Source organism: Leptinotarsa decemlineata, unplaced genomic scaffold, assembly GCF_025532065.1.
Source record: "Leptinotarsa decemlineata unplaced genomic scaffold, Ldec_3_MD MMD2_tig00026340_RagTag_RagTag, whole genome shotgun sequence".
Taxonomy (NCBI): domain Eukaryota; kingdom Metazoa; phylum Arthropoda; class Insecta; order Coleoptera; family Chrysomelidae; genus Leptinotarsa; species Leptinotarsa decemlineata.
In genome coordinates this window covers 9,002,355-9,029,603 of record NW_027412694.1, presented here as the reverse complement: position 1 = coordinate 9,029,603, position 27,249 = coordinate 9,002,355, and the positions used below count along the sequence as shown (strand labels likewise).

Below are 27,249 nucleotides of genomic sequence, written 5' to 3'. Positions count from 1 at the left end.
TGTGTGATATTCTTGATGGTTAGCACAAATATTTCAAGGCCATAACTTCAACTAGAAACTATAATCACTCGGTCTATTGTAATGTTTTTTAGAATGCAGATACCCAGCTGATATTTTTTTATTTGACAGAATCGACTAAATATTATTCATTTTCGATAATGACTGAATCTTAACTCACTTTTTAAAAATGTTTATGATTGAAGTTATCTTGTATTCTAACTCGGAAAGTAAACTGTAACGATTTTTCAAAAGTACTAAGCTTAACAAAGGCTCTTTAGAAATCGATTAATCCGAGAATTAGTAACGTCAATGTTTTTTTTTGAATGAAAAAATTGTATATTAACAAAATTTAACGACTCAGATCATGATCAAAGAGAACAAAAACTGGAGTGATAGGTTAGGTTCAAAGTGAGTGTGTCTATTCGACCCTCCACGGCAACCCGCAAGGGTTTATTGTGGTAAACACCTATTCACACTCGACCAAATAAACCCAGTTTCTTAACGAAGGTGATTAATTTGTATGGTGAGTGGTCTTTCAGGTCAGATGGTGAGAGTACGGCTCTGTCGAACTCTAAAAACCTGCCCAGCGGGGCAGGCACAAGTATATGCTCTACTGTTTCATCGTTAATGAGGTAGTCGGATAGTCAAGGTACAAGATTTCCACCTTGAAACACTCCATGTGAGGGTTTTTGCACGTCAGCTACATCTGACGATGCTTTAGATTCAACCGTGCAGGGCTTTTTTGCCTTTGGTTTTGGTGAATCATCACTTGAGCGCAAACGTTTCCTAACCTGCTCGTTGGGGGGTTTGTTCCTCCACCTGAGACAGATTCTGCGTACGCCGCTCAATAATTTGGTGCAAGGCGGTTTTATAAGGTACCCCACTCTTTAGGAGACGACTCAGTCGTTTTCTGGCTGTGCACCACCAAAAAATTTTTTTTTAGGTTCAGTTATTGGATCAGGAGTTTGAGAGTTGAGAAGGTCTAGCTTCTGATCTAAATTTACACGAGGTCAGTTGGAGTCGTAAGCTCGACATTCATCTCCTCTGATAGGCGGTGATCGGGCGATCAGCTCGGATTTTTGGATTGATTGAGGCAACAGGGTCAGTTGTCGCTGAGTCTTTAAGATATAACCTCTGTCCTCGCAGTCAACCCGCATAACACTGATGATGACTGCCGCAGTAGCGGATGAAACCTTTGGTATTTCAGGTTTAATTCGACAGCAGCCTAGCAGCCCGGGTTTTATTCTCTTTAATCATGACTCCGGCCGTGAAAGCCTATGTTCTTATATAACTCAGATCATGTTACCGAATGTGTCTATTATATTGGGAAATATAGATAAATTTTGAATTATATCAGTTCTGGGTTCTGTGATGGATAAAAGAGAAAATAATGCGTTCTCTCTCTTTATCTTTCGACAAATATGTCAAATCAAGTCAGCAATTCCTCAAACTCAAGACAACCACCCATGTTTTTAGTTTTGGCGAAGTTTTTGAACAATGTAAAAACTTGATAGTGTGTGCGGCAAAAGAACGTCAAAACAACACGTGTGAAGCGAGGGAGTGGTGTGCTACCGGTTAGTCACTAAAGCCAGCAAGCCAGCCACACGAAGTTTTGACCTTTTTTTACCGGGGAGGGACGGGACAGGCCAGTGCTACACGTAGATAGCTATAATCTGCTCACTATAATTATGAGTACCTTACATTTCAAAAAATGAAAATTACTGCTACAAATTAATTTACAAATAACCAGATCAGTGTCTTTCAGTAAGTGTTCAAATTCTAAAGATAGCGTTAAACAGAAAGTAGGTGTTACGGCACTGGAGTCCCACTAAACATGTTTGAAAACTACGTGACTTGACTTACTTTTATATTTTCTTTAAACGTAATTTAAATTTTTTTTTTGGAACTCAATCACCCAGGCCTTCAAAGTTCGAACATGAATTTTTTGAGCACATTCAGTCGACAAGATGATTTTCAGGCTCAAACGACGCAATACCCACAGTCTATCTATCTACTAATCCTGAAATAGTTTCAAAGGAAACAATTTATCTTACAAAACTGAAGCCCTGTCCGGCGAACTGACAAACTTATAATCATTTGTTTTACTCATAATATAAGCGATCAGAAATAATGAATAATAATCATGCACACCTCTATTTTTCTTCCCTCAACCACGGTGCCATGTAGTCGGTCTCGTGCGCGCTCCGCATCAGCACTATTTGCGAATGTTACAAAACCGAAACCCTGCATGCAAAGACAGACAAGACATGCATTATAAACAGCTTCTCAAACTCGTGCAATGACATGATGACGTTAGACATTTGATCGTAAAGACGCATGCCACTGATTTTTGTCCCTAATAGCACACCGAGGCCAGAATGGTCTTCTAGTCAGATACCTTGATGGGTGGTGGCATGAATTACTAATAAAAATTATCGTAATCCATCATGTCAAATATGGTTATCGCTTTTTCAAGTACTAATATATAATAAAAATTACCTGGTCAAATGTTTACGTCTGGTGAAGAAATCGTAGCATAAAGATATTGAAATAACAAATTTCCTGTAATATCTACAAATCTACGTTTATATGGCCATATTTTTTACAAAGATTAGCCAAACATCCAGGTAAACAATGTGTGAAAAGAAACTTACATAAAAAAGTATTCAACTGGCTGATTTGTTCTCAGAATAGATGATTTTCATGCTTGTAAAAATTTGGTTTTGCAATCTTTTACATTCAGCACAACAATCTCAGAAGATTAAAAAAATGATACATCAAGTTTGAAAATCATCTACTAAACTTGAAAGTCAACTGAAAAAAATCTGTTTTACAGAAAAGGAAATAGTATAAGACCAAAAAGTACATCAAAATGGAAAATATACACATACACAGGTTTTATTCGATACTGAATTCATGAATAATGTCTGAAGAATTTGCACAGTTGGTAGCACAGAAGGTCCAGTGGTATTTTTCAGTAAGCATTCATAGAAGGAAGATATCAGGTTTTTTTCAGGGTACATCGTAGACACCCACTGGACCGCAATGTGCTATTAGGGCATTATAAGGGTATTTTTTTCTAGAAGCCTCATTCCACACGGTCAACTAGTCTTGGGTTAGACTACGTTACACTGTTAAGCCTCTCAAAAAGTAGTGGCACAATATGGCGGCATTCGTCGAGTGCGCCTAACTATTTACACTACCACACGCCGCCTTCTATCATATCCATCTATTACCTTAACGTCGAAGTAATGAGTTATTGCTAGGCATAAATGAGAACATATTTGAACGGGTAATGAGTCGACTTGAAAAATTTGAAATTTTGTAGAAATTGCCAATGCTGAAATTGTACACCCACACTGTAAACTGATTATTCATACCAAGCAATCCCTCATCAATCCATTATGATATGGTTTTTAACGTTTGTTTTTGGAGATGTGTACATATTGCTTTTCAAACTATCTGATCAATCATGAAAGTCTAAGGCTCAAAATGATTTTTATGTTTCTAGTATTCATAGCTATTGTAGCTATTAAGATTACTTCCTTCAACTGAAAAAGTCTTCGTAACAAACACTATAAAAAACGCAAAACTTGTCCTACTTGTTTAACATTTGCACAAATCTCAATCAACTGTGAGAAAAGTGTTGGAAATGAGAATGTTTTAAAAATAATTCTATGAGTTAATATATATAATCAAATCGATGAAAATAGTAGTTTGTGGTCTGAAAGAAACAATTTTATTTATAATAATAGGGTTATATATAATGTTTGTGAAATCAAAGTGAAATTTTTCAATTTTGGTGAGCATATTCAAGTAGATGAAAACTCATGATACAGTTAGTTATTTAACCACTTTATTGTGACATTTGTATGAAACAGTTTACACAACCACAACTACAAATTACAAAACTGCAAAAAGCTTGTTATGGTGAAACAAATGTTGCGGTTTTGGAAATGTTTATATATGTACATTCTTTATCACTAGTGCCTTGAGTGATATTGGACTATATCCTATAACTATATCCATAAAAATAATGGTTTTGGAATAACTTTATCTAGTCCTTTCATTAATAGGTTGAATAGGTTTTATGATAATAAAATAAAATTAGGATATAAATGATCATTCTCAATGTTATTAACGACTAATTTGAAAATAATATTGATTATATTATTAGAAAATCCTATGAAAACTAATTTAGTGATTATGTTATAACCAAAGGGATAAATCTAGCGATTTTCGAAGATCAACTGTTACTTGTTTTTGCTATTGTTGTGCCTCTAAAAAATCTATCTAGGGCATTAATACAAACACAAAGCAGTAATGTATAAGTCTATTATAAATTTTGCTGTATTTGACATTAAAAATAAAATAAAAAATTTTATTTTGTTAATTTTTTTCCTTAAACGAAGCAATTCATAAAGTAGACTTGAAATCAACAATTGCCAGATTATCAATTTTATTATGAAAGTCTGTCGTTATTATTATCCTTATGTCGGAAAATATTCATATTTGACGACTATTGAGATCAAACAAATGTGGCACATTGTAATCTATCAACATATAGGAATTATCAAAGGAATAAGCTACATCTACTTAAATACTTGTACTTTCCAATTATAAAACACTCTTCTGAATGATCTAAAAAAACTAGATATTCATTTTTAAAACAGTTAAAATGAAGAGAGACCATTCGTCAGATTCAAATTGTGTTTGGGTAAAATTTAACTAAGTGAGTTAGAGAATCATTTTGATTTCAACATCAGCTGCTTAGTTGAATCCTAAAGTTTACTGGAACAAGTCATTCACAAATTCTATTTGCCACACATACTTTTGTTTGAAATCAATACCGAAATTACTGACTAATATGGAATATTTTTACTTTTTTAGGAATTTCTATAATTTACAAGGGTTTTTTGGAAGGAATTTGAAAAATCTGATTTTGATGAAAATCCTAATCAGAAAGTACATTATATTGGTCTAAATACTCCTAATACACTAATGAACAATGTTAGAACGAGATAATTAATTAAATGTGGGTTAAAAACATACTACAGCCTGGTATATGCATTACCAAAAATAAAAGAAAAATCAATGTGACTCCGACTTATTCTAAGTTTTCTAACAAAAGCTAAGGTTTGCCAGTCATAGAAATTCAAAATATCCTACATTTGAAACTATTTGAGATACAGACAGGTAGGTAGGTTGTGTTCTCACAACAATTATATTATAAAAATTATAAAATTCTGAGATTCGCTTACATTTACAAAGCAATAAACAACTCCAAGCTAATGATTCCAAACTTATGGAAAGCAGTAAATAAAGAAATTCTGGAAAAGTGAAGTGTGAAATCACATGCATATTCTTTCTTCATTTTCTGATAATGCAATTACAAACATTCAGTCCATGTGTCAAATATATTATTTTGCAAGTGATTCAAAACACTAAGTGATCAATACTTGCAAATCTCAAAACAATGTCAAGTACATCTAGATCACCAAGTGAGAAGTTAAAAGCTATCTAAAATAAATAAAAACTAGAGCACACATCCCAAAAGCCACCGTTAAAAACCAACACAAAAACACCAATCATTACTGGAAATTGGGAACACTGAAGAATTAGAAGAGTTGTGAGCGTTTTCTATTGACCAAACACTAATATGTATTCTCAAACTTTTATAATATTCAAATATTTATCATTTCATTCAATACTTGAAAACAAAACTAAACATTACACACAAACATATTTTGACTTTATAATTAAAATAAATTTTAATTTCAAATGCATTAAACAATTTACGAAGTCAAACTGCAACGTTTGTGAAAAATTTTGTGTAGTTATTCAATACAATATTTGAAAAATTCATAAGATGAAATATCTTTCACAATAACTTGTACTTTTCCTATTAGTATCAAGTCAACGTTCAGCTCTTCAGAATGAATAGAGAATATGTTGATAATAATAATGTTAATATTATATTTGCTTTCACAATGTTTGTATAATTTATTTTGGATAACAATAAATTTTGATATACTTGACAAAATCAAATTGAAAATGTGTTCACAAAATCTGTTTCCCAATTATTTTTATATACACAATATGACAAAAAATTGTAACCCATACAAGGCGAAAAATAAGTTCTAATCCTTCGTAAACCATACAAACTTGCAAGAAACAGAATAAAAGTTAACACTATCATTACCATCATATGGCAAGATGGATATGAAATTCGGACAGAACATTTCAATAAAAACCAGACGAACTGAGAAATAGCTTCTACAGCACAATCATCGTATATGGGAAAATAAAAAGGGGGCAATAGAAAATAAAACAGAATTCTTGCTACGCCATCATATGTCATAAATGTTTTTTGAGTAGAAATGTCATCAAATTGCACAAATTCAATAAATGTATATGTATATATCAATATAAAATACTTGTATTTATGTAATCATGTCACCATGCATGTCATAAATACACTGCATGTATATTTCTTTCAAAAAAGTGAAAATGAGCCTAATTAGCTTTGCTGCTATCAAACTGAATGTGAAATGTTAAACAGGGTGTTATTCACTATAAAGCCCATAGAAGTGCAACAAGATGCTCACTGAGACAATTTTGACATTATTATAAATTAATGATATGTCAGTAAATGAATAAACCAAAAAATATACATTATTTCAAATCAAAATAACAGAAATAGTTTTCCCAAAAATATGCAATTATACAATTAAAAATTCATGCACTTTATATAAACGTAACAAATTATAGTAACTTAGTTATTGGTACCGTAGGCAAAAAGTAGAATAGGAAAGTTTCTGTAATGCAAGTTAGTAATATTTAAATAAAAACTATGAAAAGAACTATAGAAGTATTTCAGAAAAGTAAAAAAAGTAAGCAATAATGCCACAAAACACCAAAGTTTCAGCATATTCTCAGTTCTATTTAAAATATTCATAAAAGTCAGTCTTTGTATTCCTCCAAGATTTCCAAAATATTTGAAAGATTAAAAACGGTAATATGAGTTAGTAGCATAATTAAATCTGTTACTTTATGCTGTTATAATTATGAATCAGTTGCCATTTTATAAGTCAAAAAGGGTCCCAATGTCACTTAAGACTGTTGTAATATTTCTATATAGAACAATTTTCAACTTAATAAACACAAAACGAAATCTAAAGAGCAAAGACAGGAAGATTTTTCATTACTGAATATAAAGAGCCGCTACTTTATTCATATTGATGTATCAAATGCATAGTCTACAGGCTTCAAAGTGTTCACAACCCCTGAAACATGGTCAAATCAACCAAATAAGGTATTAATACAATTATTATTAGATTAATTATGTTTACATTAGAAACTGACAAACTGAAAACTAATGATCAAATAACAGTGGAGTAATGCCAAATTAGTGTCAGATAAACAAGACAAAATTGATGTAAATAATCAAAAAATTATCAAAGCAAGGCTTTTTGGTGACAACTGTACTTGTCAAAAAATGGACACAAAACCATTTATTGTGTAATGAATTGAAGAGAACAAAAAAATATCGGATTTACGTAATAATATTCAAAAAGCATAGTCAATTGAACTTCTGTTTTTTCCATGTTTTTCGATTTTTTAGGTGTAGGTATATATTTTAGTAAATTTTTAAATTAACCTATCCGCCAATTATTTCAATATTTTATGATAGCCCTGAAGTACAAACACATAGAAAACAGACTATTGTCAGGATCCAAACTGTCAGAACACATTTTAAGAACCGATTTCGATTACTTTTTGATTAATACATTACAATGATAATCCACTGATGATCCTCATACCGAAGCATACACTTTGAAGAATACAATATATTAAAATAAAATCCTGTACTACAATGAACTGTATATATGTACATATATACGCCTCGAACCAGCTCTGGGGGTGAACATTTTTTAAATGAGACCAAATCAGCAAATGGGTTAGGTTGTCTAAAGTGAGCGGGTCTATTCGACCCTCCACCGCAACCCGCAAGGGTTTATTGTGGCTCACACCTATTCACACTCGACCAAATAAACCCAGCTTCTCAACGAAGTCGATTTGTTTGTATGGTGAGTGGTCTTTTAGGTCAGATGGTAAGAGTACGGCTCTGCTGAACTCTAAAACCCAGATTCGGTCCCCAGCGGGGCAGGCATAAAGTATATGCTCTGCTGTTTCATCATTTTTCGAACAGAGGCGACACACGCTGTCTTTTGACAGTCCGAGTCTCTGCATATGATGATGCAAATGACAGTGACCTGTAAGAAAGCCTATTAGACATCGTAGTTCATCCCTACTGTAGTTCAACAACTGTTCGAAGGACGAATAAACACCTTGAAGTGAGCCAATCCTAGAAGATTCTGCCAGAACAGCAAATGGGACAATAAGAAACAACAATATGGGAAAATATACTTGGCAGCACATACAGTAAAACACTTGAACAATAGGGCTATAGGCTATATATCGGAGTCCTCAGCTATAGGCAATAAAATAAAGGGTCAGTTACAGCTTGTCATGTCATAGTAATGCGAAGCACTGGATCACTTGAGGCAAACAATATATGGACAATATAGAAACATAGGCTTTCATGGCCGGAATCACGATCGGAGAAAACAAAATCCGGCGTAGGCAGTAGTCGTTGTTGAGATTTCAAGATATAATCTTCGTCTTCTCAGTCAGCGCACATGCCACTGACGATGTCTGCCGCAGTAGCAGACGAAATGTTTAATGCTGCGAGTTCCGTTTTATAACGGCCTATCAGCCCGGATTTTGTTTTCTCTGATTTATGGACAACTCAAATTATATGCAGAATAATGCAGAAACCTGTACAAACTAATACAGAAAAAAGTCTGTTAAAAATGTGTGTTTTGAAGAGACAGAAGAAAAAAGTCAACAAGCTCATGGGTATGTTGCTGATACTAGGAATAAATGGACAAGTCAGGCGGTTCTTGCAAAAAAAGCTTTGAACTTCACAAGGGCCAATCAACAATTTTACTATAATTGAAATTTCCTTTGACATTAGTTGAAACAAAGAGAAAATTCTGTTGTTCACGTTGGGATTCTAACCCATTCTGCAATTTTCCTTTTTTGATGAGTAAAATTAAATATCACGAATCACGATACTGGTAACGTATCTCATGGTGAGCAGATTATCGAAATAAGCTTGATAAAATGTTTTCCTCGTCTCCTGAAGACGCCAACTTGTTAGGTGTTGGAGTATTTCATTTCTGGTGATTGGAAAAAGTACTCGTTTTGGATTTGAAAATAAGCTGTATCACCCAATTTGCTGAACAAGTATCATGGTGTCAGCTGTTTAGAACCTGAAATTTTTCCTTGAATTCCTCCAAAGTGAAACGTCAGTATCACTATCACTCAAGTACAACAGTACCTAAAAGAATTTTAGTTTGTGTTTTGCAGTTTATTTGGTTAAATACGTGGACTGTTCGCGGGCTATGTACATTCGATTAGCAATTTTTATTATGTTGAGACACTCGTCTCGAATATATATTCAGAGTTTCAGCTGTTTAACATGTTTGGTTTGTTGGTGAGATGCATAAAAGTTAGAAGTGTTTTGCGTGGATCAAAGAGTTTGCAGTTTGCATAAAATTTTGTATGAAAAAATTGAATTAGAGGCTCAAAAACACTTGAGATGTTGACAGTGGCATACGACGCACGCCCTGGATGCCCCAGCACATCAACAACCGATGAAAATGCTGAGAAAGTGAAGAAAACTGTTATGGAAAATCGACGAATCACTATTAGATGAATTTCCAAGTATGTTGCCATATTGGTTGGCTCATGCCATGCAATTTTTTCGTAAATTTTAGGCATGAAGCATATGGCAGCGAAGTTCGTTTCAAAATTGCTGAATTTTGACCATAAAATCCGTCGCATGAGCATAGTTCAGAAGTTGTTGAATGACGTCAACAGCAATCCGGATTTGCGTACAAGATTCATAACTGGTGACGAATCAGGGATATATGGTTATGACATCGAAATCAAAATCCAATCGTCCCAATGGAATAACCTAGGAAAGCCAAGACTATAAAAGCACGCCAAGTTCATTCAAATGCCAAGGTTTTGCTCACTGTTTTCTTCGATTACCGTGGCGTAGAGCATCAGGACTACTTGCCACATTGACCGTACGGTCAATAAGAAGTATTATTTTGAAGTTATGCGCGAGAAGCGATACGAAGAAAACGTCCGGTATTGTGGAAAAACAATTCTTGGCTTTTCCACCTTTATAATGCACCTGCACATTCGTCATTGCTTGTTCATAATTTTTTTACCCTTCAAATCATGCTTCAGCCACATTATTTACCAGATTTGCCCCCCTGCGACTTTTTCCTGTTCCCAAGATTGAAGAAATCCTTGAAAGGACGGCATTTTGCGACGATTGAGGACATACCAAACAGTGCTTATAGGAACCGCTACGAGGATTGAAAAAAAACGCTGGCACAAGTATATTATATCTAAGGGGGACTACTTTGAAGGGGACAAAACTGAAATTGGTGATTGAATGAATATTTTTTGAGAATGATGAAAATTCCCCTTATTTTTTAAACTGACCGCCTATTTAAGTGAAAAAATTTGCATTATGTCTTCAACTTTGTTGCACAAAGATGATTTTTTTTAATACAATTCAGGAAAATAGCTTCAATTTGTACTTATAAGATTATTTGTTTTCACACATGTCCATTTTTTGCCAGACTACAGATGAGAAAAAGTAATAAACAAAAAAAGCAGGTTAAAAATGTAACTAAACTAAAATAGCACTGACCCACAAAAACAGAAATAAAATAATTTCATAGTAAATACATCCAAATACATTGAAATCAAAATCAAATGCTTATACCAATTTTAAAGAACTTTGAAACAAAGATATGGATGTTTTTACCAAATCAGAATATATTTCTGCAATGAGTTTGGTCTTTAATAGCAACATAGCTGGCTCAAAATTGTATTTTTTCAAACCAATTTCATAAGGAAAAACAAGTGATTACATACCTTGGATCCCCTTTCATTAAAAATTATTTCTACGTCTAAAATTGGACCAAATTGCTAAAAATTAAAAATTAAGATTAGCATAAGGTTCGCTTGGTAATTTCGTTTTCGTACCCCAAACATCGCTCTAAGATCTGGGTCCCTAAACCGGAATGGAATGTTAGAAACATGTAACCTTTTAGGTTGGCTTTTTGAAAGGTCCGTAGCTGCCTGTACCGCCGACTGATTCGTTCCATCTGAGGGCTCTGAACTGGGTGGTGGGATTGTTTGACCATTGTCTGCTTCCTAAAAAATAATTACCAATATTAATGTGTATTATATTTTATTTGTTTATAACAATGATATAGGTCAATGTCAAATATCATTTGTGTGCATTTTTTGCATAACAATTTATTGGAATCTCTAGTACATGTCCTGTACTAATGTTGATTAGGATGTTGAACTTTTGATTATTTTTGGCACAATATATGGGGCTACAATATATGGGGCTAATCATTTATGGAAAAAACCTTTTGGTTCACTTTTTCTCCATTATCTGAAACTAAACTGATATTATGAAGAGAATATGTTTGTTTGGATTGAGAAAATTTAATTTTTTTTTTATAGAAAGCCACCTCATCAGATGTATTTTATTAAAAAAAAAAAATAAGGGCTACTACAAAAATTACAATAATGTACTCAAGCTAGGGAATGAAAAAAAATTTCTATAGAAGTCAATTATTTGGCGTGTACGCCTCGTGAGTTTCTAGTTATTCACAGTGGGACAACTTCCGAAGAAAATGAGAAAAAATACGTCAATAAAAACTCTTGTGGCAACTCATCCAACTCTAGAAAGATGATAATAAGGAGACTAGTGTTTTCACCCGAGACACTGAAGTACACCTGAAGAATGAGAGTCCTTCTAAGTGAAATTCTATATCAATACTCTTTCATTATTATTATGTTGAGTAGCGTTAATGTGTACCTACTGAATGACAAAAAGTGATCTCCTTGTGATTCAATATTCATATATTTGAGAGTAGGTAGTTTTTATGATGCACTGTTTGGAACCTTTGGTGTAGTAATGAATATTACTGGAGTTTTTTCTCAACACCAAATCGTTAATTTCAACACCTCGACACGTGTTTCGATCACCAGGTGATTAAAACTGCTTTTTTAATCTTCCTCTTTGAAGATGATCACTTGGTGATCGAAACACGTGTCTGGGTGTTAAAAATAACGATTTGGTGTTGGGAAAAAACTCCCGTAATATTCAGTAGGTAGTTGTTTCGAATGGATTTTTTCTTTCAGAAAGAAACTTCTATGCATGATTTAATAAATCTCTGTAAAGAGTTTTTATTGAAAAATTTTTCTTCCTTTCTCTGGGTTCCCGTTTTCTATAAAAAAGGTGTAATCCCAAAAACTCGACTTTTCTAACAAATATTTCCTTTTCAATTGAACTATAATATACTGCTTCACTGATTGTCTGAATAAAGTATTTCATTATTATTTAGTTGTATCATTTCACATTTTAAAATTGTTTTTTTTTTTTATTTATTATCCAGGGTCTAGGATAAACTCGAGGATAAAAACAGTTGAAAATTAATTTTTCCTACTAAGATTAGATTTTTTGAATAGATACTTTTTTTTATAAATGTGAAAGTTACAAAAATATATTATTTAAAAAATTTATATATTCTTTAAATAAATTATTAAACAAAAATGAATATTCGACAATTATTTCATTGCATTGTTTTAAATATTCATTTAAATGAAAAATATAAACAACCACTCGCATATTGATAACATTAAAAAAAATATACCAAAATCTACTTTCTACCAGTTTAGATTCATAAGGATTTTTGTTTATTCATAAATAACGTTCATTGATGCACATGCACACGTTTTTGTATGTATAATTATAAATACAGTCATTATTATTATTCAAAGATGGCTTCATAGTTCCGCCCTATCAAATTGAGATGAATGGCTCCAAACGCCACCATTCTAAATATTAAAGGTCACTTAAATTATACAGTTGCAAAGATAATTTCACGTCCTATGGCATATTCTGTAGAAATGTAGTGAACTGTTGAAAATCCTGCAACGAAACTGAAGCCGCCCCTGAACAGTACACCGACCGAATCATGGAACAAACACATGACATCACCGGGAAAGAATGCAGTCGGGAATCGCCGGTAAAATTCTAGTACCGAAACGACTACAGAATTCTAGAAAGGACCGTTACCGATATAAGCACATCTTCCCGACCCAAGAGAGCAGTTCAGGAAGTGAATCGAGTGGCTAATCAAGAAATTCAAGTAGTGGAAATAAATTAAGCGTTAGTTGCTAAGTGTTGTAAATAAATGTGTTTAATTAAGACAGTTCATTTATTAATTTGTCACAATACCATACCCAACGACCCATACCTTTACTTTAAATAACACATTTCAACCGCACAAACAATTGAATGACACAGTATATAATATATTAACATGTCGGCATATCAATATTTTCCATAGACCGATTTCATATAACAAAAAACATTTTTGCTAACTAAACTTAGGTAATGTAAACAACTATTTATTCATGTGTAAAAATAACTTAATTCAGATTTCACCTCTAAGGTGATATGAACATTTTTTTATCAATATTGATAATTTTCCAACCATTTATTGGATGTTTGGAAAACTCTCGCAATAATCAGGGCCAATTTTCATAAAATCCAAATGCTACAAATACTAATACTAAACAATACTAAAGGTGTTGGTTAATATGGCGATTTTTAAAGTATCTTTAATATCTTCCATTTTAATTGACTAAAATGGAAGCCATGGGCGCCGTCAGGGTTATTTTCAGGGAGGTGCATCTGCATCTACACATACTATCAACCAAAATAAAATATAAAACTATACATGGATAACAGAGTTGCGAGTATTTTTAAACGGTTTTATTTAGCTGATATTTGAAGTTTAACCCTCTTCCTGTTAGTTTTGATGACAATACAATTTAATGAAATCTGTATCATTGTAAATCTAAGATGGCCGCAACAACAAAATGGCAGATTAAATATTTTTTCACAACTACCTCAATATGGGTATCAAATGACAGGTTTTGGCTAGTAGAATAGAGTACATTTTGAAAAAGATACAAATTCAAAATGACCGCAGTTACAAAATGGCAGGTTACATATTATTTCACAACTACCTTAATATATTGTGCTCCATTATTAACGTATTGAAAGGATTGGCAAACGGCGCTATTGGCTAGCTTGCAGAAATTGTTTAGCCTCATTTAGGTCGAACTCAAATGTACGAAACAGATAAGTGACGGCGTACATCTTACCCACTCTAAAGCCATCAGTTTCCAGTAAAATTCAATTATGGGACGGCTGAAATTCTTGAATTTGAATATAAATTATTGATTTGCAAAAAACACGTACTAGGATCGAAAAAGTTTCACTTATTCTACAACTTTTCAGACTCAATTCGAGATAGGATCACTGTGAGATTTGAAAACTTGAAAATATTCTAAAAAAAAACCGTTTCAAAAACTTTTTTGCCATCACCTCAGATATCAAAAACCATAAGTAAAAGTTCAATGTAGCATTGAACGTACCGCTGGCTCAGTCGGGTGTAGTTTCTTTCCGGATAGGGGGTGCAATTACACCCCCTTTCACCCCGCTACCGGCTCCCATTATTGGAAGCTATATGGGTATATCAGTCTTTAAAATATGAGTGTCGGCCAAATTTTTATATCGGTCTATTCCTTTCCTTCAAGTTAACAGGTCAATTTGAACAAGGTTTTCTGAAACTTGTCAAGTGGAAAAATAGCTTACCGCAGGCATTTGGTCACATTTGTAAGATTGTTGCGTCTGCGCTGCAAGAGCTGCTGGACTGCATGCTATGCTCACAGGAGTTTCTACAGATGAGGGCGGTTGCGGCGGCGGCGGACTGAAGGGAGGCCCAGCTCCCGGTGTTGGTGCGACTGTCGGAGGCGGCAGGAGCGGTAACGATGGTTTATCTTCCGACGCTGCTTTGATTTCCCCATTTTGGGTGGTGTAGGTGGGTGCCTGGGCCGCGGCCGCACCAAAAGGTGCAGTCATGCCCGTTTGGACCATGTGCTGAAATGAAGAAATTAGGGTTAGTGTTAGATCGTGTAACAAATAAATAGCATCCGAATCAAAGAAAGACATGGATAAAAAAAGAAAGAAGAGTGTAAAAAAATACTCCAGTCAAGTGAGGAAAGCAACCGTGACGATTATTTCTGTTTGTTGCAAAGACTATTCCGAAAGTTTACCAGGAGAGAAAATTGGATCCAGTGTCAAGTTTGCAGGGAATGGGCACATACAAAATGAGTGCTAGATGTTGGTCTTACTTTCTTTTGGTCGATTGCAACAGTGACAACATCTCTAGTTATCGTTTAACCCATGGTTTGGCTAGACGTTTCAAGTGTTCAACTTGCCCCATATCGTTTATTTGAAGGTAGATGACAATGTTTCATGGTGAATTTCATTAGTTCGGACTTCCGTTGTCTAATATGAAATAAAATGATTTGAAATTCGTAAAAGAATCAATAAAATTAAAAAGATTATCTAAAGAAATAACAATTATATCCAACAAAAAATTTAAATTACAATGAAATAAAATAAAAGCAACAATTGAAAATCGAACAATTAACAAGAAATGAAAAGATTTCAAGCCAAGTTACTTCACGACGTTTCGATTGCTAGTATCCACAATTGTCTTCGGGTTATGACTGGACTTATTCCTCCGACAGCTGACTATTTATAGGTTATTCGAGTGGTTTCACCTATCCCCTCTTCCATCTTCCCACTTCATCGGTTTAAGAGGGAACTGACCGTTTGGTGATTATAGATTTTCATATGTTGCGTATCTCTACGCTAGCCTGGCTAAATGCGTTGCATGACAACATATATGCGGCTTCTTCGAATTTCCTCCTTAACCAGTGTTCCTCTTTGTGAATGATTTCATCTGGAGACCACTTTGATGAGTCCAAACATGCTCTGATATTCCCGATTTGGGATAGGTGAAAGCTCTCGAATAACCTATAAATAGTCAGCTCTCGGAGTCATCCCCATAAGACGATTGTGGATACTAGCAATAGAAACGTCGTGAAGTAACTTGGCTTGAAATCTTTTTATTTTATAATTTTCATTTATTGTTAATTGTTCAATTTTCAACTGTTGCTTGCATTTTATTTCATTGTAATTTCAGTTTTTTTGCTTCATATGACTGTAATTTTTTTCCTTAAATGACACTTTTGAAAAGAATAAATGATTATTCGAACAGGTTGCAAAACAATCCATTGAGACTTGATTTGAGGAGCTATATCAGCTCAAGGAAGAAATTGCTCAACTAGCCCCGCCCTACCCTATGTATGTTGTGAATAGAAGAAAGAATAAAAACAGTTTTGGAATATTTGTATTCATTGAAAAAAAAAATCAAAGTTTTATTGGCCTAACCTGGATGACAACTAGAATCCTCATATAAGTTTAAGAAACACTAACCGAACCTAACCATCACTTGCTTTTTTTCTCACAAATGAATGCGTGATCTTGTTTTTCACGGCTACAAGTTCTCAGTATAATATACAATTTGAATTTGGCAAATATTTCTTCTTCTAATATAATGCTGCTGATAAACAAATTAGCTCTGGTTTCAATAGACAGGAGTGTTCAATTATAGCTTCTGGGAAACAAGCAGACCTGGTTAGTAACTTCAAAAACAAAACCTTTTATTTCTGAAACGAAAATCTTAGATTTAGTATAGGCATATGCTTACTTGAACTGATAATCATATATCGTACAAAAAACAATTGTAACGTTTTTCGTGTATTTATAGACGAACTTTGTTTTCTATGAAGCTGTCGTAACGGTTGTAGAGCAATAATTCTAGGAATGCAATTTTGTATAGACGAAGAACGTTAGATAAATGTAAAATTTTGGTGAGGTCGTAACACTATCCGTAATAAAACATATATTAGATTATTGCAATGAAATTAGTATCTATTACTTTTTATATGGAGAAAAAAGTGAGATAGGCGAAAGACAATGATCAAGAAAATTCAGAGAAATTGTTAGTAAAGTAGAATACTGACATTTAACATATCAACATTATAATTGCGTCTTATCAAAACTTTCTATCCGATAAACTACTCATCAGAGATAGTGTAAACTCAAATTGGATTGGATTTTGAACTACAACTCAGTGCGTACTATTGCACAACCTATGAAATCATGGAATGTCATTAGTGACCGACAAACTAAGTCTCGAGTCGGGATATAATTATTGTATAAAATTCAACGCGCCGAACATGACCGATCACAGCGCGGGAACTCCCGAATGCAGTTTCGGTTTCGGTCGTAGTTTCAGCAGGTTTGCCGCCGAAACCGAAACCTGTTTTTTTGCCAAAACTCGACCGAAACAGAACTTTCGGTCGGACAGTAAATGTCATTTGTATATCATATCCAAATAATTAATTTGTGACGACTAGGAGGTGTGAAATCTAAATACACACATCGCCAAAATTCTTGGACCCCCTTCGTAAATTGTAAAAAAACATAATTATCATGGCTAGTTTTTGTACATTTCATCTTCATTTCTTTCACCTGTGCAAGGCATGCACAGGTGAAAGATACCAATTTTAGATACCAATGTTTAATAAGTGGTTCATATCGATTTAGCGTGTTTAAGTGATTGTTGAGTTCTTCTTTGCAATCATGTCTTCTTTGCAATCAAGTGTTCCGTAGAGCAAGAATAGTAGCTTTGCATGATGAGGGTCTGCCGAATCATCAAATCGTGGATAAACTAAGGATTACCTGCGCTCCAGTTATCCGAATAGTGCATTTGTTCCAGGAAACTAACAGCTTTGACTGGAGACGTGGAACTGGGCGTCCTAGGGTAACTAATGCAAGAGGAGATTGGTATCTAACAAGACATGTAGGTCGGAATCGAACTCATTCAAGAAGAACGTTTGGTTAATTAATTTCCAGTACCATAATACGGCGGAAACTTGCTAGAGCCAATTTGCAATCCAGGAGGCCATTAAAAGTACCCAGGTTACTTCCCAGACACATAGCCGCTCGTCTACAGTGGGCACAGGAACACAGAGACTGGCTTTTAGCTCATTGGCGAAATGTCTTTTTTTCGAACGAAACCAGATTTGGTTATTGAACCCATTATTTATCCCCTCCGAAACGGAATTGGAGCCAATTTCATTTTCACGGATGACAATGTTCAGGATTAAGAATTATTTCCCACATACTAACATGAGTTCGTTTTTGAATTCGGAAGTCAGGTTAGATGTTGAGGATATATGCTTTTTCCCAAATAATGCATTCTAAAATACGTTAGTTTTTACATCAGATTTCAGGTTATATAATTGAAATATGCTTGAAGAAGCTATTGTATAGCGAAACACGTGTCGCGGTTTTTGTAAAACCCTTATAGTGAAAATCATAGAATAAACTCTATTGATTAGTTTTTTTTTCTTTTTTTTCAGGTTATATATGTTGGTTAGGATAGGTTATGTTAGGATAATTTAGTTGAAAAATACTCGATTTTATTTCATTCATTTTTGATAGGTTTAATGCTAACTACAAACATCTAATTTCAGCTACAACCAACTCCATCGTTTGTAGTTTGAGGACAATTGTTATTTTATGATTTCAAGTCTTGTTATCGTAGTTTTTTTGCTATTCTTGAAAATAATACAAAATAAATTGATATTGTGTTGTTACTACAATGAACTACAATCAATTTAGAACCTATTTCAAAACTTTTTAGCGCATTATTACTTGTACTTCGTAGTCTGAATAATATCAATAGTGTTTTCTCAGTAACCGATAAAACTACAAAAAAAAAGAACATTACTACATTTATTAGTATCGTTTGTACGTAAAGTAGGCTAAAAAAAAGGTAGATTTTTTTCAAAGCGGGTTCCAGCGTGACGGAGCTACCAAACCATTACTTTAAACACCTCATCTTCAAGAGGAGGATTAAATCCTATAGAAGATGATCACTTGGATGATCAAAACATGTGTCGAGGTGTTAAAAATTAACGGTTTTGTGTTGGGGTAGAACTTCAGTAATATTTAAAATCTATTTAATAAAAATGGTCAATCAAATGCCAAAATAGACTCTTCAATTATCCTATTGTTACGTTGTTTTCATTAGGATAATGAACATTTTCAAAGTGCCCCTGAATGAGGGTGAACACTTGCGTGCAAATACTTCATTACAAACGGGATTTTTTTGACGTGATATACTATAGTTTTCATGATTATTAACAATTAGATGAGATGTAAAACTTCAATTAATATGTCCAGAATGAATACGAAATGTCGAATAAGTTTAGGAGTATACAACAAAATACAGAGAGATAGATAATATTAAATGTATGAAGGTCTTTAAATATTTACTTGATGAACACACAATTTCAAACAAAAAATAATGTTTCATGATTTTGAAAGAATTCCAAAGCAATCTAGATTATATTTGTCTATCTTTATTTGAAGAATTCACAGTAAACATATTCAAAAATAAAAAAGCACTTAAAACATCTGACGGGCACTGTTAAAGTTTATGAATTCCGATTATCGACAAAAATATCGAAAACATATTGATTAACTTCGTTTATGATATTTTTTTAAAACACTTATGTATCTCTATAAATCACATCATCCTTGAAACAGTTCTACGAACTCTCAAGTTTAAATTTACGTTTACGAAAATATCCTCGTTTCTTTTCTTTTCGTCGTTTGCATTTTGCTATAAACATCAGACGAAATGTTGGAAGCCATCGGAGACCGAGTATTTCTGGACGACCCTTTGTGTACGTTTTATGTGTCAGAAATAACTTCCAAGACATGCATATGCGGTTGGTTGCTTCATTCCCTTTTCAACATAAAATAGCGTACAGACGTTTGAACTTAAAATTCATACTGAAAAGACCGGTAGATTTATTTTCCACTTTAATGTTTTCGAATTAATACTGTCAAATACATTTTTGCAAAAGAAAGCTTTTCGGTTTTCTACTTCTCCATTTTTATAAAAACAATGTGAGAGACTTTCGAAGAAAAACAGAGAGCAATTAAGTGAAACAACCTCAATCTTATTATACTATATATTATTATCTACATTCTTTAAGCTGGAATTTGAATGCCGGGGCTCATCGGAGTGGGATTCGGGTAAAAGAATTTTCAACTGAGAATTGTATAATATATTCTCTTCGACAATGCAAACGGATGTGAAGGTAGTCACTACAAGCACAGTATAGAAGTAAACACCAGTAAGTTCACTCTCCGCCATATTTGGGTCAAGATTCCCCACCTCGAATTTTATGCGCGGCCGAACTACAGCGCAACCGACTGAATCTGAGGCGTTTACCAAAAGAGCCAAATTCAGGCATGGAATATTATTACAGAGTGAGTCGTTGTAAGTGGTGGTTTTGTATTTGTGAAAAATTTGTGTCTAGTTTCAAAATGAGCAAGTTTCAAGCTGTGGGTTGCTGTAATTTGCAGGGTGATGCCGGCATTAATTTTTTTCGATTCCCAATTGACGAGAAAAGGTATGTTTTTCTATTATTTATTATGCAAGATTGAAGTAATGAACATATAAACGAAAATCATAAAAAAAATTGTTATAGACCATACATAGTGAAGTCATTAATATGCACACTTTTTTTATGAATTTAATTTGATGAAATTGAACTTTACGAATAGTATATGCCACCAGTTCCACTGGAAATCCACAAAGGAAAATAATTGTTGAACCACATCAAGTTTTGATTTGTATCTGTAGGAAAACAATTACTTCCACTGAAATCTTTGCAAAACCAAAGTATCAAATATATATTCAAATAACCTTTTTTGGAGCCTACTTTCCATTTATATGTTCCAGATAATCTACTATAAATAGCAAATGTCTTTTCTTAGATTCTGTCATCAATAACAAAAACATTAGAATTTCATTCAATTTACACACTTCATAATTACCAAACTAGGCAACCTAAAACTAAGAAATCTGTATTTTATATTAAGCTTTGATTTACATTGATTGACATCAAGCAAACCAATAATATAAAAAAATATTTCAGAAAAACAATTCAAAACAAAATGAAATTCTGCAAATGCTTTAGTAGTCATGGCAAAAGGCATGCATTCGAACTGGAAACAGCCTGTTGCATACTTTTTCACCGATTCATCCACATCAATACTGGGTATAAAAAGTATTGTGATTGAAGCTGTTAGGCAATTATCAAAATCGGATTGAGAGTTAGGGGTATCATTTCAGATTTAGGTTCTAATTTTTATAAACTTGCCAGAAAAGATCTCGAAGTGACTGTAGAGCAGCCGTATTTCTGATAAAAAATTATTTTTCATCTGCTGAAATGTAGCAGAAACCATTTTTTCTATGACTTTTTGAAATTTGATGAATATACAACGAACAAAAGTCATCTTGAACAACTTTACAAATTGGATAAGAAAAAGCAATATAGACTAGCACCCAAACTTACTGATTCTCATTTATTTCCATCTAACTTTCAAAGGATGAAGGTTTAATTAGCCAGTCAAGTTTTCATTCATTCGGTAGCTACAGCAATGAATACCTATGTCAGTTTCAATCAGATACCCTCAGCAGCAATAGAAACGGCTACATTCATTGAAAAAATGGATAAAGTGTTTGATATTTTGAATTCAAATATATTTGACGGTGTGAAAGATTTCAATAAACCTTTTTTTAGAACATCAAAACAAATCTGATAAGAGTACTAAAGTAATTATAAGAAAGCGACAAACTGTAAAAATTTCAAACTCAGAAGATAGCATTAGTGAAGGCGAACCAGTCTGAGATGACCATAAAAAAAAGGATATTTCCCGCGGTTGTGAAAAAAATTATTTCAAAACTGAATTAATCGAAGATTGGATGCAATGTCATTATCATTTTTAGAAATATTATTAATCGTAACATCCAGCGCAGTGAGATTATTTGTTGATTCTAATAATCTGTTGTAGATCATGTCGGAAATAAAGTAACGCCGGCCGCCACTGGTAACCATAAACCAAACGTGACGTAGCTGAGAGCGTTTGAATGCCCAATGTTTCCTGCCGCTCGAGAAGCATCAACAACTTCGGCAAAAATTCTACGACGTTCGATTGCGATATTTAAACGCTGGCTGCGAGCGTATCGAGACAGTCAAGTACACAGTCGAGTGGACGTTACAATGCGGTACATGAAGTGATCAAGTAAGGCGATAGATATTCAAATAATAGTTGAAGTTTTAGTTGTGTTTGTTGTATTTAAAGTGAAATAAAGTCAAGTTTGATTATTCAGTGTAGTCAATTATTGGTCAACCCACGGGGGAAAACGTAACAAATCGATAAGTATTTTAATCTGTATAGGTCTTTTATTAAGCGCCGCCCATCTCTAAATTAGAATGGAACAAAGTGTGTGTGATATCAAAACTTTTTATTCGTTTGAAAGACTTATTGATGCCATTATGTGGGAAATATACCATCGTTTAAATGTCCGCCACAGCTTCTCTGGGTGGAGCCCATCATGTCGTTGGTGTCCAGATCATCCAATTCAGGCCAGAAAAAGTTGGTAATCATCGACCTATAGTGCTCGCCGTTAATAATGATGGCCTTGCGAACGTCGTTCCCAAAGAAATATAGACCGATAACGCCGCCAGCCCAAAATCCACACCGACAGTGATTTTTTCGGAATGCAATGAACGCTTTTGGATTTCATGTGGATTGGTATCATCCTAAACCCGACAATTTTGTCGAACACACGTCGTTGTCTATGGTCGTTTACCTTCAGTTCCTGAGTCAGTTGAATTTTGTGTCTGCGAAAGGCCTCTCACAGACGAAGCGGCGATGTTTTCGGCAGATCTTGCGTTTCGTCGACGTACGGGTATTGGTCGATCGTTTACTGAACCAGTGGACTCAAATTTATTCACCACACTGCGAATAGTCTCTTGGTAGGACGATTATGGCGATCGTAAAGTGATTTGAAATTGATAGATGTTGCTTCAACAAGATAGCCGTTATCAATTGTCAAAGTTTGGAAATCCCTGTTGGAAAACCCTAATAGTTTGTAGGAAATCGAACTGTAAATTCTACTGAAACAGGTTTCAATCGTCAACATCAAAACGATATATTTATAGTCTATTTCAAAAGAGTGTAGAGTAATAAAATCTCATTAAGTATTCAAAAGCGCTACAGGGTGATCCGTCAATAAATTCTGTCACTTCCCTAGTCCGCATTGCAAAATTATGTCGTTTCATAAAGAGCAGGTAGGTATCACCCTGTTTTAAGGGATTTGTCCATTGTTATCGACGGATAAATACTGAGCCAGAGGCGCGCTAGTGGGATAATTGCCAAAAGAATATGCATTCATAAAAATTATATTAAAGGAAATAAAAATTTAATACAGCAGAACAGTGTTATTAAAAAAATATAAAATGTAACAATAAAATATATACGAACCGAAATCGGGAAATACTCACAAACACACACGAACGAACTTTACGTATTGAAACACTTGTGGGGACTTTAAATCAATTTATTCACAAAAACGACAAGAACTTTACTGGATACGTTATTACAATTTGACACTTGAACAATACTAAAACTGTGAACTGTGTCTTCATCCGAAGAACTGTCATCATCCCCTGGTGTTATAATTATAGGGTCAACCACCTGATCGACCAAGTTGTCCAGTTTCCACATTTTATCTTCCTCTTTTTAAACATGCTGGATTGCTTTTTGCCAGTTTTCTGATGTGATTTCCATAATGGCTTGATCAAACAATACCTTGACATCTTTCATTTTAAATGTGGTATTGTGCCTTGCAACATATCCTTTAACTTGTGTCCATATAAGTTCTATAGGATTTAATTCGCAATGATATGGCGGTAGGCGCAGCACAGTTACTTTATACTTTTCTGCTACATCTTCTACGGCATATTTCATGAAGCGAGATTTATGTTGTTTTACTATGGCTAGTAGTTCCTTCTTTACTGAATTCGTCTCAAACTGAATACCTTTTTTTGACAGCCAGTTAATAATTTCTTGCTTTCTCCAAGCTGAAGTTGGTACCTTCTCTAAGCGCCTTGAATGGTAGCTTGCATTATCCATAACCACGACCGAATCAGCTGAAAGAAATTTTAACATTTTCCCGAAGTAGTCTTCGAAGACATCCGAATTCATGTCCTCATGATAATCTCCCGTCCGGCACGACTCAAAGCTTAACAAACCTTCTTTTAAAAATCCGTCTTCGCTTCCAATGTGAGCAATTATAAGCCTCTTCCCTTTTCCCGAAGGCACTTTAATACCCGTCGAAAGGCCTTCTATGAAAGCTTGGCGAGAACTTGTTATATTTTTATCTTGCCACATTTTTTTGACTATATAACCTTCGTTTATCCACGTCTCATCAAGATACAAAATTTTCTTTTGCTCTCTGCGGTACTGCTTTATAGTTGTCAAATATTTTCGTCTCCAGCAAACAATTTCATCACTTTCCAGTAATAGTGCCTTTCGATTGTGCTTTTCCCAGGCAAAATTCATACTTTTTAAAGTTTTCCATAGAAGTTTTCTGGATATCAAAGGAATATCGTTATCTTGGCTTATCTCGATACATATTTTTTCAAGAGTGGGTATTTCCTTTTTAAAATAAAACGAATGAACTTTTCTTCGAATGTCACATTTGGTGTCTTCATCTAAGATTTTTATTGGTCTTCCTGATTTTCTCTTGCATGGACTTACCTGGCCTGATATCTTTCTTTCTCGCAATAATTTAAAAATCGTGGACTGTCCAATTCCAGTCATTCGGGCACATCGCTCAACACTTTCTTGCACAGACAAACTAGGGTGATCGTGTTTTATGCAATCATATACATTTAAAATTATAACTTTTTCGCAAACAGATAGCGGATAATTTTTTACACTTCTTTTCTTTGGAGTAAATGTCCCCATTTTATAACTTTTTCACTATTTCTATATCACAATATCACTGTACGTTTAATTGGTGTAGTAACAATTACTATTATAACTCGAATGTTTAAGACACCATTACAATATATTTAAACCCTTTTTCTTAATTACCTGGGTTTAATAGGTATTGCATGATTGGTGGGCAGGGTCAAAAAGGGATTATTATAATGACATGGCACCTCGGAACTAAGTGTTAACCCTTTTTTGAGAAATCATGCTCAAGTATATGAACCCAAATTGCATATTAAATAAGTTTACAAGAACCACTAAAATTAATCTTAATCTTTTTTTAAGAAATTTTACTTACCTAAATACATGTAGGTACTTAGTTTTAGACCAAATTACTTCCCAAAAATGGCCTTTTATTATTATCTATGTCTGTAATTTTTAATTTACTTTAATTATTAAGTTTAATAATCCTAAGATTTGCCTACGCCCATGGACGACAACGAAATTCAGGCAAATTTTATGACACTTCATGATTTATTACTCTACACTCTTTTGAAATAGACTATAATATAATAACACACTAAATCAATAATCATTGTCAATAAATTATTAAAAACAAAATCTATCAAATGAAGTGAACATGGATTCCAGCAACAATAATACTGTGCCTTTCATTATCAATTTCCAGTTATATTCCATGTCATGTTACTCGAAAATGAATTACGACGTGGCGACATTTGCCGGCCCTGGTCCCGAGGAGAATGGATGAAGCGCGCAATTTCTCCATTTCGATTCATCTCACATCCTCCTCGGCATCCTCTCAGCGATGCGACTGTAATATTAATAAAGACATGTCTCTCCGACTGGAAACATAAATTCAGAGCGGCAGCTGCCTAGCAGACACCCGGGAAAAATACAGAGAAACTGTTTTCAAGTTTATGGATGCGGTTTTCAGGGAAATTTACGAGGACCTCTTGACGTAAAAGTGGCGTAATCGATGGCCGACATGAGGTTTGCCAAAAGACACATAGTTGTGTTACGTAACTTTTATTCAAACTATCGTTTTTATTGTATAATTCGGATGAGGACTACCGTTAAAATATCCAGGATTTTTCGAACTTATAATTATGAATGTAATTGTAAGCGAATTGTACGCGAACTTCAGTTCTTGTAAATCGTAATGAAATTTTAACGAGTTGAATCTCGAAGCGATGCCGATGATAATTTGTCGGGGAAAACAAGCGGATGAACAAATTAAAAAAGAAAGAGTCCCCGACTTTCCTTCGATGTTTCAGACTATCAGGGTTGCTTGAGATGTTTGGCTTCACAATTGTTTCTTTAATAGAATTTAGCAGTTTCACAGGATGCCAAGAGGGAAAGCTCCGTATATGTGAGGAATATTCCAAAAATGGTCTCATTTTGTCAACGAATGCTTTTTGACAAACATGCTCCAATTTGCAATGTAAACAGAAAACATAAAACATCCCCGTATATAACTTGTATTATCAAATTGACGATGAAAACCCGTGATAGAGCTCATTCCAAAAATCTTAAAGAAAAGATATCAGCAGCTAGACAGTACTATGTAACTTTACGCAACTACGTCAGTGATGCCGTAAAACGTAAAAAACAGCATATATACAATTTGTTTTAAACAAAAATAAAAACAATTCAAAAATCATCCTCGCAAACCAATAGCCTGCCAATTGAACTACGTAGACCTGAAGAAATCAATTATTATTTTTCAAACGTGGCTGGACATTCAATAGTAAATGATAACACTCTTTCATTCTACAATAATAATAAATTGAACGCTCCTATGAACTTTTCCCTCACTGATATATGTGATGATGATATTTTGACTGCTATCAAAGAAATAAAATCTAATGCTTTAGGTATTGACAATATAAATATCAAGATGATTTATTTAGTGATACCACACGTTACTTTTTCAGATGTTTGGAAGGTTGCTAATATAATTCCAATTTCGAAAAAGAGTGCACCTACCACGTTCAGTGACCTATCAGCATTCTGCCCTCATTCTCTAAAATATTGGAGAAAAATGTTTCCCGTCAAGTAAGAGCTTTTCTTGAAGAAAATCGAATGCCCCGTACGAGCAGTCTAGGTTCCGCGAAAAACACAAGCCACCGTTTTTTGATATAACGAGTCAAAAAGTTATAATCATATTTTAAAAAATCTCACTGATTTTCAACTTGGTGGGAATTTAGGTAGATTTACTCTTATTTTTTGGTCTAATTTGACCGGACTATCAAGCGAAT

At 34.0% G+C, this 27,249-nt stretch overlaps 1 protein-coding gene across 3 annotated transcripts in view; it reads right to left on the bottom strand.

The window, feature by feature from the left end:
* Rbfox1 (RNA-binding Fox protein 1) overlaps positions 1–27,249 on the bottom strand; it is a 159,855-nt gene that overhangs the window by 28,180 nt on the left and 104,426 nt on the right. For 2 of the 3 annotated variants that reach the window (XM_023156378.2, XM_074183560.1), the window contains exons 2-5: positions 14,840–15,124; positions 11,137–11,307; positions 11,026–11,079; positions 2,152–2,244 (exon numbers count right to left, since the gene is read on the bottom strand). In XM_023156378.2, the coding sequence (XP_023012146.1) occupies positions 2,152–2,244; positions 11,026–11,079; positions 11,137–11,307; positions 14,840–15,124 (603 nt within the window). The remainder of the gene's footprint in view (positions 1–2,151; positions 2,245–11,025; positions 11,080–11,136; positions 11,308–14,839; positions 15,125–27,249) is intronic. The other variant, XM_023156379.2, reaches the window with a different exon arrangement.